At 42.9% G+C, this 13,453-nt stretch overlaps 1 protein-coding gene across 1 annotated transcript; it reads left to right on the forward strand.

Moving 5' to 3' along the window:
- The first annotated feature begins 5,635 nt into the window (after positions 1-5,635).
- On the forward strand, positions 5,636-12,308 carry SLC25A6 (solute carrier family 25 member 6). Its single transcript, XM_077343359.1, has 4 exons — positions 5,636-5,852; positions 7,824-8,310; positions 10,688-10,828; positions 11,707-12,308. The coding sequence occupies exons 1-4, from the start codon at positions 5,742-5,744 to the stop codon at positions 11,862-11,864; spliced, it is 897 nt and encodes a 298-aa protein (XP_077199474.1). The 5' UTR covers positions 5,636-5,741; the 3' UTR covers positions 11,865-12,308.
- The last annotated feature ends 1,145 nt before the right edge of the window (positions 12,309-13,453 follow it).

Consider the following 13,453-nt stretch of genomic DNA (forward strand, 5'->3'; position numbering starts at 1 on the left):
CCTGAATGATAAAACTTTATTTTCATCCATGCCTCACAAGGTCAAGAAGAATTGCAACATTTCACTTCATCCTTTAAATGAACAGCAGTAGAGAATTTCCTTACCCAGCATCCTTATCTCAGCAGCAGACAAAAGGGCTGCAGACATATTCAGTCTCTGAGCCATTTCTTTCTGCCTTTCCCCAACTATCCTATTTCCAGGTTTATTTGCCTATACCCTGATTCAGGACTGTTCTCCATGGACTATCACTTTTTTTGAGATTTTTTCCAGACAGATCTTGGCTAAAAAAAAATCCTCTTTTTATAAAAGGAAAAAAAAAAGAGGCATACTGATAGAAGAGTGAATACAGAAACTGATCTATAGGCCCCAGAGGTAAGGCAGAAAATGTTGCTGTGGAAGGCACATCTGTGGATAGTATGTGAGAAGGTGTTGTGATTGGTCTACAGCTCATATATCATAACGAGGTTTCTCCCTTCCAGTATGTAGAAGTGATATGTATGCAGGTCATTCATAGGCTTCTCAGGAGATTTTAAAACTGAGCATGTGGGATTTAAAAATATTTTTAAAAAATCCAGAACACCCATCTCTTTGACAGCATTCTACTTAGGTAGTGACTTGTTGCTTACATTAATTATTTGCTTTACAAAAAAATCTCGACTTGGTCCTATGAAGAAGTATATAGAAATGATCATAATTAATTCTAGCATTTATCCCTCACACAATAACCTCTACTTTAAAATGGCTGGATGGCTACTTTTTTACATGTGAGTGAAGGGTCTCCTTTGATCTGTGGTTTGACCCCCAGCAGTTTTGCCTGGACAGTCTTTGGCAGAACTCTTGCTCCTCTCAGCTTGCACAATGGAGAGGGGGGGGGCTACTTGGGGTCTTTGGAAAACATCTGGTCAGCTCTGTCAGCAGGGTTACAGTTTTACGCAGCTATGTTTGGCAGACTAAATGAAGTCTTGAAGCTATAAATATAAGGCATTCACAGTTCCTTCATTTTTAATGCAACAATTGGGGCAAAGGTTTCTTTCAACAGAGATGTATTACACTGTAACTATTTCCTTTCCTTTTCAGCTATGGAAATCAAATCTAATTTGAACTTTGGCCCTAGGGCGTCTGGCAAAAATATACCCAGTGGCACTATGTATTGGTAAGGGAGATGCAGAATAATCCACAACACTGAGGGGAGATGAGCCCTGAAAAGCTGCAAAACAGTGTCTGAGAGTGGGGAGAAGAATGGCATTTTAGTTTGCCAACCATTGTTTCATCTACTCACATGGAGAAGAGGAGGATTTAAACTGAAATGAGGATAAGGTGCAGGGGGCTAAGTGACTGGAAGGAAAGTGACAGCTGAAATGGGGAAGAAAAGCTAAGTGGGAGGGAAGGAATCAAAGGAAGCAGAGAGACCACTGCTATTGAAGGGTAAGGGGTATGGGGGAGGGGGAGTGGAGAGGGATCAGCATGGGTAACGAGAAGAAGAGTTGGCTCTTAAATGCCACCTTTCTCTACTCAAAGGAGTCTCAAAGTGACTTACAGTCGCCTTCCCTTTCCTCTCCCCACAACAGACACCCTGTGAGGTGGGTGAGGCTGAGAGAGCCCTGATATTATTGCTCAGAACAGCTTTATCAGTGCTGTCACCCAGCTGGTTGCATGTGGGTGAGTGCAGAATCAAACCCAGCTCTCCAGATTAGAAGTCCGCCCTCCTAACACTACTGAGAGGGGGGGGGGGTAGGATTTGGAAGATGAGTGAGCAAGGACTATACCAGCATGTATTACTAAGTGCCACAACATCTGTAGCTCTGTCCTGATTTATAACAGATGTTGAAAATTTGGTTGCTGTGGTGTGTAAACAGTATTTTGACCAGAGATTAATAATATCCTCTGCCACATTTTATAGAGGATTTATACACCAAGCTAGGATATATTGATTCAGGAATGTATGTTGCACAGACAAAGATAAACACTCTTGGAAATGAGTTCTGGAGATAAAAGAAGTAGTGAGTAATTTGCCCCAGGGTGCGCTAAAGAAAAATCTCACCACATTCCTAAAGCAAAAACCCCCCTGAGCTTTTTCCCCATATCAAAGAAGGGCACTACCTCCAAGTAAATAGGTTTATGTGGTGGGAGCAGTATCTAGTCTGAATGCTCTAATGATTATAGAAAAGGGATTAGAACATTCTGTTAACATCCTATGTCACTATAAATTTAAAGAAACATGCCTGGTGATATGCAATGTAGTCAGAGTCTGTAAAACTCTCAAATATTCTGTTAATGCAACCCTGACACAGCAGCTTTGCAGTGCCCTGAGCAATGCTGTCTGCAAGCTTTTTCCTACAAAGTTGGATACAGCTGTCATCAGTGTAACAGCTTTGGTGAACTGCTTGAAATGGAGGTTGACACGTCCAGGTACCGATACAGTCAATCCTATGTCTTGATGCAGCATTTAGTTCTATGTAATTTGTGGACTAAAGAACTGCACAAAGAAACCATAAATCATGTAGTATAACCTCCAATTTAGCTGTGATTTATTTATTCATATACTGCCCCCCCCGAGGCTCAGGGTGATTTGCATAAAACGGAACAATACATAATAATGCAGCAATCTATTCCACTTAATATTTCTAGTAAGGGTATGGAGGAGGAGTGTCCCTCCAACTGGCTTGCCTGTCTGTACAACGGCCAGCCAGTCGCCTTCCATCCCCCACCCTTGGCCACTCCCCCCTCCTTCCACTTCCCTCTGAGGCTTGGAGGTTGCAGATCCCTAAAACGTGACAGCTGCCCTTGTGAGTTCCCTGCCCAGGGACCTCCAGTCCCTGGGTGTTGGAGCTCCCCAGGAGGGCACCTCACCCCTAGATGACTAAGCCACCTGGCCGCAGCCTCAGCCAGGGACATGCCACCCTAACTGCTGCCTGTAGCTTTTCCAGTTCCTGGGGGGGAGGCCATCTGCAGAATTCTTCCACCCCCCCCCCCCAATCTAGCACCCTTTGTATTTCTGAATGCAATGGGCTTGGCTCCTGGTAACAAATATATAACATATAATAGAATAGTAGAACAATGGTGAGAACATTAAATCAACTATAGCATACCAACAGCCCCCTGGGTTGGATGAATCAGCAGTGGTTTCCATAGGAGGGAAGTTCAGGGGCCAATGGGAAGTGATTGGTTCAGGTCGACCTCAACCAAATGCCTCGCAGAGGAGCTCCCTTTTGCAGGCCCTGCAGAACTGTTCAACTTCCATTAGGGCCCTGATAAATTAATGGCAGTATTGCCTATTTTAAATCTAGTGTAGTCCTTAAATGCATGTTCACACAGAGGGAAATGAGAAGAATGGGTTCCCTTCCCCCACAAAGTCTTTCCTTCCTTTCATCTTACTGACATTTACTCTTTGAGACAGGTGTGTGTCTGTGTCTCAACACTATTTCCTCTTTCTCTTCTGCCAATAACCATATTCTCAACTTTCCCAGCTTCCTTCTCACACCTCTGCCCCTCATCTTCAGCTATATTTATTTCATTTATATTTCATATTTCTCCACGGTTGGTACCCAAAATAGCTTACATCATTCTCTCCACTTCATCTTCTACAGCAATGCTGAGTAGGCTAGGCTAAAAAATGTGAGTAGCCTGAAGTCAACTTCACTCAGTCAGCTTCCATGGCAGAGTGGGTATTTGGATCATAGTCTGATAGAATCATAGCACTGAAAGTGTACCAAGAGGCCATCTAGTCCAACCCCCTGCTCAATGCAGGATCAGCCTAAAGCAGCCGCTCACTGAAGACCACCAGTGAGGGGGAGCTCACCACCTCCTTAGGCAATTTATTGCACTGCTGGACTACTCTGAAAAGTCCCCCCCCCAGTATCTAGCCCATACAGTTCTACATGCAGTTTCGTCTCTATCATGAAGTAGGTTAACATTAGCAAGCAGCCAGAAGTGAGTGAGTCATGCAAGTTGCACGGTACCAAGTCACCTAGTAATTGCTGGAGGCCTGACCCCAATGAGTCACAATTGCTTGGTAATCCAGGAGTGGTGCTAGGTCCTTAGAAGTGCCCAAGTTCCTTTCAATTTCCTCATCTTTGCTTTACGGTGAAATATGTAGCTTAATGCTACTTCTTACTGAATTAAAATTTAGAACATAGACCAACAATGACCCCAGTCTAATCAGTACAACAGTAACAGGCTTGTGGTTCAACACGAATACCTGGTAGGGTTAATTGGCAGTGGGATTTATTATTTATTCAGATTTTTATACCGCCCTTCCATACGGCTCTGGGCAGTTTACATAGAATGTTGTAAAAAATAATTACATAGAACATTATAACAGTCTGTCAGATGATTTGCTTCAGGGTTCCCAAATGCTTAGCCATGGGCATCATAGCACCAGCCAGTACCCTGGCACTACTAACCTCTCAAAGCAGCAAAGGTGGCCCCAGGCTCAAAAAGGTTGAGGATCCCTGATTTACACTTTCAGCAAAATTTGATAGTAAAGTGGATCCACTAATAACAAATGCTAGTGAGATACCACTTCTTAATCTCCCAAGTTATTTAAAAAAACAACAACACCCTACCTAATTACACACAAAAATCTCTACTATGTCAACGAAAGTGGTTCCAGATAAGCCAGTTTCTGCCTGCATTCAATTTCTTCTTGCAGGGTGCTTTTTATCCAAGTATGGTATTAATGACATACAACCTCTCCCCTACTGTATTATGTTGCATTTTTATCCCACTTTCTGACCATAATGTAATTGGCTTACATTACAAAAATCCACTCCCTTTCCCAAACATTTCCTCACTTGGGCAGATTACTCTGCCACAAAAGTTATCCCAGGAGTCAAGCAACCTCACCAGCTCCACAAAATCCAAATTCTCTCTTTTTCTGAGCACTTCTTTGGTGCAGCTTGACATCGAACTGAGTATGTTCACTGAGAAGGTAACTGGGTTTATGAATTTATGTAAAATACAGCCCTATACCTGCTTTCCAGAGGACCAAAATACACAATACAAAAACCACACATCAGGAGACAGATTTCTGTGGCCTGAGTAGACAGATCTCCTGCACCTTTAATAAGTTTGATGGCTCAGGCTGACACTGGGCTGTGCAGGGCCAGATCCCAGTCAAAACCATCCTTTTCCAACGTTTCTAACATGGATGAGCCCCTGAAATAATTGTTCAGAGTTCGAGGAGCCCTGGAAGTTATGTCAGCCGCTCACAACCAGATATCACAACCTTAGCCTTTCTATTGCTCCTTCCCTCCACCTTTACGACTAGTATGGCAGTTCTGCCTCAGTAGGGGTTGAGAAGACAACCCAGACCTCCCCCCTCTCCCAATACTGCCAATTCAGAGGACCCGTGGAGCCCCTTTCAGAACTGGATTCCTGGTTGGGACTCCCTGCTCTAAACGCTCAGAGGAGGAGTCCGCATACTCTGCGGGTGTCAAGGAAGCGCCTCTGGCCACGCTGCTCCCCGCAGCCCGCCGAGGGAGACGCCAATCAGCAGCGCTGCCCCCGCCGAGGTCCCTTCTCGCTTCGGCGGGTCCCCTGACCGGCCTGGCGGCCGAGGGCTGCCGAGCCCGCCCCTCCCCCGCAGAGCCCGCCTCATGGCGCCTGGTCTGCCAATGGCGGCTGATGGGCGGGCGGAGCCTGGCGGACCGGCCATTTAGCCCCGGCTCCGAAAGCGGGCCTTCCTTTTTGCGTGCGTGGAGCCGCTAGGACAGCCTCTTCCTCGCCGCTTCCACGCTGTGATGGCAGACCAGGCAATCTCCTTCGCCAAGGACTTCCTGGCGGGCGGCGTGGCCGCGGCTATCAGCAAGACGGCGGTGGCGCCTATCGAGCGAGTCAAGCTGCTGCTCCAGGTCGGGCCGCGAGACGCGTAGGCGCCTGGGAAGCGCGGGCGGCGGGGGTCGGAGCAGGGAGGGGGCTGTGACGCAGACGCCCTGCCTGGGGACCTGAAGGCGCGCGGATCTCCCGCAGCGAGAACCACGGGGCGGTAGGATGCTCATGCGCTGTCTCCATTTAAAAAAAAAAATGCCGGTCACGTGGGCCCTGCGCGCGCCGGTGGGACGGCTGTGAGGACGGGTCAGTTCTAGGGCGCCTGTGTGTGGGGGGGGGGGAGCGGAAGCGAACGGAGCGGGATTCCGTTTGCCTGCACGTGACACCACACACACGAGTGCGCTTTGTGTGTTCTTTCTTCTCACCACGTCTCCTTTTTACTGTATGAGAGGGAGAAAGGAGGCAGCGGCCATCTTCGTCAGCGGTAGACGCGCAGCCAATTGCCAGTCTCAAAAAGAAGGGCTTGTCTGGGAGCGGGAGCGCTGGAGTCGGATTGGTGGGGTGCGGCCGAGCACCGCCCGTCGAGAGGGCGGGGCATTGACGTCACCCGTCCTGCTGTTGGACTCGGCCGCGTCTCCATTGGCCAATGCGAAAGTGGCTTTGCCCGCCTGCCTGCTGGGGAGAGGAGGGGTCCGCCTTCCTTCAGTGGGTCTCTTCTGTGGTGGTTTTAAGGGCCCTTTAAAAGCCTGCGTCTGCAGGGGAAAATAGGAGGCATCTATCAATTCACAGTCTTGCTACGCTGCCTTCAAAGGAAAGAAGGGATAAGACCGTTTATCTTTTCCCAGTTTAAATGGAGCTTACTCCAGTGTATATAAAGTCTAGGAATATGACAATATGATCCATTAATAATCTTCAGACACATTTATTTTTATTCTGATTACTCTGGTGTCAGCAGGCAGTGTTAAGGTGCCTTGGGGCCATAGAGTATAAGTAACCTAAATGAATGGGCTAATCTAAAAAGAATTAAAATTTCCTTCTAAGATAATATATCTTCTGTTTATTTTATTCATTTCCTACTTATTTATTTAAAACAATAAAAATGTAGGCATTCTCATTCCATAACTACCACTTACTGGTAGATTCAGGTGGCTAGCCGTGTTGATCTGAAATAGCAAAACAAAAATGGAGTCTTTTATTATCTGCATATGCCAACTTAAAGCTAAACACAGTCTTTACAAATGCATTATTAGAATCTTAGCTGTATTTATTGTTCAGTCATTTTGAATCTAATTAGTCCTTCCTGGCAACTAACACACACACTGAGTCTCTCTGACTATGTCATGCTTGAAGTTGTTTCAGTGTATCTAAGAAATGTGCATTTATACATGCTACGTTTCTCAGTTCTTGCTTATACCAAAAATTGAACTTTGTTGGTGTAGGAAGTGCCACTAGTCTCAAACTCAGTTCTCACATCTGTTTGTTAACTTATGTATTTGTATTTTGACAACTAGTTTGAGAGGGACATAAATTATTGCTATTCACAGACCTTACCAACCACTTTATTCCCATCTCAGGTATAATCTCCCAGTTACTTATGCATCTTGACTGTAACTAGCCCTTTCTGGCAAGTACACATACACACACACCTATATTGAGGACATCTTGTTTCACTGTATCTGAAGAAGTGTACACACATACAAGAGCTTATGCCTTAAACAGAACTTATTGGGCTTAAAGATGCTGCTAGACTCAAAGTTTGTTCTGCTGCTTCAGATCAATATGGCTACCCACATGAATTTATGTTGAAAGAAGCAAGAGTTGTAGCGATATTTAAAGGGCTTTAGTAACATAGTTGCATAATTATTCTTCAGTTGATATATTTAGGCAGTCTTTTGCATTTGCTTGTGATGAAGTGTTTTCCTTAACTTTTGCAATGCAATCTTTAAAATGTACATTTGTGTTGGAAAATGGAATTAGTCAATACTGCTTCTGAATATTATTGGAATCTATATCCCCCATCTTCAGAGTAATCATGAAAACCTCATTTCTTACAGGTACAACATGCAAGTAAACAGATTGCTGCTGATAAACAGTACAAAGGAATCATTGATTGTGTAGTTCGTATTCCAAAAGAGCAAGGAGCATTATCCTTTTGGCGTGGAAACCTTGCCAATGTCATCAGATACTTCCCCACTCAGGCACTCAACTTTGCCTTCAAGGATAAATATAAGCAGGTATTCTTGGGAGGAGTAGACAAACACACACAGTTCTGGAGGTATTTTGCTGGTAATCTGGCTTCTGGAGGTGCAGCTGGAGCTACATCTCTCTGCTTTGTCTACCCACTGGATTTTGCAAGAACGCGTCTGGCAGCTGATGTTGGAAAGGCTGGCGCTGATAGGGAATTCACCGGTTTGGGCAATTGTCTGGTGAAAATTTTCAGGTCTGATGGCCTACGTGGTTTATATCAAGGGTTCAATGTCTCTGTCCAAGGTATAATCATCTACAGAGCTGCCTACTTCGGAATTTATGACACAGCAAAAGGTAAATGTATATATTTAAAAATATTTATGTTGCCTTTCCACTCAGTTCAGGGTCCCAAGGAGACTAACATTCCATAAAGTTGAAAACAGTGTTTATATGTAAATCATTTAAAACAAAACAAATGCATATTTACTTTTTACTTAAAATAAAATAATAGCCACCTTTCTTCCTTATGGAGTTCAAGGCAGCTTGCAATATTAATAAATTACGTATTAAAAAAACAACATTTAAAACCACAGTTTAGGACTACTTTAAGCAAATGTAGTCCTAAATAAAACTGGCTTCAGCTGCCTCTTAAAGTCCCGGAATACCTGGCCATATTGATCCATGCACCAGTCACCTCAAGATTAGATTACTGTAACTCACTTTACGTGGGTTTACCATTGACCCTAATCCAGAGGTTACAGCTGGTCCAAAACACTGTTGGATGGATCCTCACTAGAATACTGTGGAGGGCCCATATTAGACTGCTGTTGCAGCAGCTACCTTGGCTCCCAGTGGAAGGAGAAGAGTTGGTTCTTATATGCCGCTTTTCTCTACCCGAAGGAGGTGCAAAGTGGTTTACAGTCGTCTTCCCTTTCCTCTCCCCACAACAGACACCCTGTGAAGTGGGTGAGGCTGAGAGAGACCTGATATCACTGCCCAATCAGAACAGTGCCATGGCAAGCCCAGCTGGCTGCATGTGGGGGAGTGCAGAATCGAACCCGGCAATCCTAACCACTACACCAAACTGGCTCTTTGGTTTTGACATTCAGAACCATGTGTGGTCTGGGCCCAGTGTAAATATACCGACCAAGCCAGCAAGAACAGGCTCACAGCTAGGGTAATTAATATTGCCTCATTAACATTTTAATCATTTTTATAATTTTAACTGTATTATGCATGTATAGAGATAGATGTTGTCAACTCCTGAGATGCCAGGTGCAATAGGGGAAGTCTAGAAATATAATTAATAAATTATTGAAAGTGAAGGGTCCCAGTATACTTCCTTGGGGATTCTGTAATCATAATCATGAAGCTGTCACTGAAAAAGCCCTTGTTAGTGTACCCATCAAATGAATTTTTTTGATAAGACAGTAGTAAATTCCTAGGCAGGAATATATGGGAGTGGATCAGTAGCCAGTGTAATTGGTCCCAATCGCAGGCCCCAACCAGCAGTCTGGCCACAGCTTTCTGCAGTAGTTGCATCTTCTGAAAAATTCTTCAGGTGTAGCTTCAAGTAGAATGCATTGCATTTCAATATTCCTGTCTGGATGTAACTGTCTGGATGGATCACTGAGGCTATATCATACTGACCCAGGACACACCAGCTGAAACTGGGTAAAATTGCTCTGAACCACCAAACCACTGTTTTCAGGAGAACTAATCAATGAGAGAACAAACAAAACCAAAATCTTCATACAATGACAAAAAAAACTATAGCAGAGGGAGACATACAGATCTAGTGTTGGGTTTTTCAAATTATTGGTATCACAATGTAGAAGTCCCTTTTTAGTGTTTCTTCCTGTTGAGCCTCAGATGGTAGGGGTACCCAAAGCTGGGCTTCCAAGATAACTAGAATTGGTTGAAATAAGTGGTCCTTAAATAAGTGGAAATTTATCTTGATCAGTTCAGGTCGTGTGCATTCGGATGCTTATAGAAGTACTATATAATTATCTTCTCTGTTGTGTACATTAGAAACAAAATAATGACTACAGTCCTGTACTTAGAAGTAAAACCCATAAATTCTTGAGAGCTGCTTCTTAAACATACATAGGATCAGGCTATAAAATTGACTACTTCACATGTGCTGTATTACTTCTATGTCAGTGATTATTTGTGATTACAAATATGTAAAGCAGTCATTAGTATTTTAGACTTGCCTGCAGTTGACTTCTGTCATAAAAAATGGTAGTAGGTGTTCAGCACTCTGGGTTAGGTTGCTAAGAATAACATTATTAGAGCCAATGTTAGTGTAGAGCTTTAGCCTAGGATTTGGGAGGTCCAAGTTCAACTCCCCACTCTAGTCATGAAAGTTTACTGGGGGGGACCTTGGAGTACCCATCCTAACCTGTCTCAAAGGGTGGCTGTAATGATGAGGAAGGGTGAGCAGTGATGTAAGCCACATTCTTCCCAGTGTGGAATCAAAAGCAGTCTACAACTAACTACATAAATAAAATCAGTTTTTCTCAATGCCAAATCACCAGTGAAGCTACCTTGCTTTAATTTACTATTAGGTTAACTAAAACAAATGGTGTATTTTTAGGAAAGCAATAGATGTAGACATCTAGTGCATTATTTCATGACTTCTTATTCAAGTGCAAGGGATAGGTATTTTTACGTTACGAAGCAGCAGCTGACAACCATTATTTTCCAAATCTGTTCTCTTTCATCCTAGGTATGCTTCCGGATCCTCAGAACACGCATATTGTGGTGAGCTGGATGATTGCACAAACAGTAACTGCAGTAGCTGGTGTGGTCTCTTATCCCTTTGACACAGTGCGTCGTCGCATGATGATGCAGTCAGGGCGCAAAGCAGGTAACCAGTGCTTTTTTTCCTTATAGAAACAGGAAGTTAAATTCTTCTTGTTGGAAGTTTGAAATGTCTTAACTTGATAAAATCAGTTGGAAAATGACATTCAAAGGTTAAAAGATATATGTAGCTTTTAGTCTGTTCATAAATTTTTGTAGGTATTTAGCAGTAAGTTTGCTTTATGGAAAAATTCATGCCTATGACACTAGGAGAGTCTCAAAGTGTCTTACAATTACCTTCCTCTCCTCTTACCACAACAGACACCCTGTGAGGTAGGTGAGGCTGAGAGCACTTGGAGAGGCTGTTCTGGGAGACAGCTTCTAACAGGGCTGTGTCGAGTCCAAGGTCACCCGGCTAGCTGCATATGGAGGAGTGGGGAATCAAACCTGGCTTGCCAGATTAAAAGCTGCTGCTTTTACCCCAAGTTGGTGCAGCTATCACGATCAACTGTAATGTAAAGTACTGTGGGATGTCTTGATCAGCTGTAATGTAGGGCTCGACCCTTTAAATGCCCTATGGCTGTCATAGTAGGCTGTGAAGTGTCAGCATGCTCTCTTTAAGTACCCCCACCCCCAACTTTGCCTGGGAAGGTGAGGAGCATGCATTTTGAATATTCCAAAGCCTCCAGGTATGGGCAGGACTCTGTCTCGTGGCTTTGGAACATTAAAACAAGTCGTTGGAAGTATACACACTCAGTTATATTGTATAGCTGATGACATAGGTTCCTTAACTTCATATGTAGCTACTTTGTAGTTAATGAGCTCAAACATTTTTTCACTAGTTCTGTAATTATATTTCTTCACACAGAAATTTAATCTAGTGATCCTGTTGTTCTTGAAACAAAATGCTTCAGGTGAACTGAGCTTGGTTTATTTTCCCCACAGCTGACATCATGTACTCTGGAACAATTGACTGTTGGAGGAAGATAGCAAGAGATGAAGGTGGAAAAGCTTTCTTCAAGGGTGCATGGTCTAATGTTCTTCGGGGCATGGGAGGAGCTTTTGTTCTTGTTTTGTATGATGAATTCAAGAAAGTAATCTAACTCTCTAGAATTGTGAGTTTAAATTGAACAGATCATGTAGTGTAACTTGCCATTATGGACCATTTGACTTTCAGAAATTCCCGTGCACAATCTATTTATCGGGGCTAGGTCATGTTTCTAAGTAGTGCTTAGAAACTATCTTCAGTGAACTGATGTACTTTGGATGACTGAAGCATCACAATAGACAATTCAGTTCACTGATTGTCTATTTTTGGTGTTTATTATAGTGGAGAGAGCTGATCTGTGTTCGTCTGTAGATCAGCTTGAAATTACAAGTCTTATTTTACAGGACCATAAAATCATGTTTGGAGAAACTGCTCATGTAACAAATCATGTTTTTCCTCACTTGTAAGCACTATGTACTGTTGGCACAGCTGAACATCTAGCATTTGTGTTCTTTTACGTTTGAGGCAATCTGTGAAACAATAAATGTATTTAACCCTGTTCCTTGTGTTGAATTCACTGTTATACTCATTGCTAGAAACCTACATTTAAAGAAAGAAAAAACCTTCATTTTCATTTTAAAATTAGACTTATTTGGATGGCTTATTATCTAGGCTTTAAAATTATGGGCAAAATGCAGCTTGAGCAGTACCTTAGCATCTTGTCAACATGTATATAACAATTTGCTTTAGAAATAAATAGCACTTTTATAAATGGGTATATGATAGGATAATTTCACAAGCAATCTTAATATAGGTATGTGCAGTATATTATAGCAATCTGTTGATCTCTTCCACTGGAAAATAAGCATTAAGGATGTGATACATTCCATTGAATATATGATGTAATGCTAGCAAGTGTAAAGTTGCAGTAGGATGTAATAGGATGAAGAATACTAGTAATCAAAAGAAATTAGATTGGATGTTAGTACTGCTCCTAAAATGAAACCTGCATGTTTTACAGTTTCTGAGTGCATTTCTGAGTGAACTGTAAAAGTAGGAAATAAAGACTTTCTTGGGGAAATTGAATATACCCTAACAGGCTTATATTTTTCCTCTTGTGATCCTTAACCTGCAATGTATATACTGGAAGAAAGTACTTTTATGATTTGATTTAGTAGAATAGTGGAACAAAAGGTCTCATTATCACTGAGGAAGTAATTTAGTACTTAAAGGAAAATCCAGGAGTTCAAGAACTGAAGGGTAATTATACTTACATGGAAATGAGTTCTACTTAACTGGCAGTACTGATTAGGGTATTCATCCTTCGTCTTTTATACTAGGGGCTCATGGCAATTGTAATCCATGGGCACCTGGAGAGCCACAGTTTGGCTAGAAGAAGAAGAGTTCTTATATTAAGAACTTCAGAGTTCCATGTATTATTTATATGTTTGATGTAAACTGTCCTGAGCCTCCGGGGAGGGCGGTATAGAAATATAATAAATAAATAAATAAAATATGCCCCTTTTCTCTACCCGAAGGAGTCTCAAAGCGGTTTACACTTGTCTTCCCTTTCCTCTCCCCACAACAGACACACTGTGAGGTGGGTGAGGCTGAGACAGCCCTGATACCACTGCTCAGTCAGAGCACCTTAATCAGTGCCGTGGCAAGCCCGAGGTCACCCAGCTGGCTGGATGTGGGGGAGTG

This window comes from Paroedura picta, chromosome 6, assembly GCF_049243985.1.
Source record: "Paroedura picta isolate Pp20150507F chromosome 6, Ppicta_v3.0, whole genome shotgun sequence".
Lineage (NCBI taxonomy): Eukaryota > Metazoa > Chordata > Lepidosauria > Squamata > Gekkonidae > Paroedura > Paroedura picta.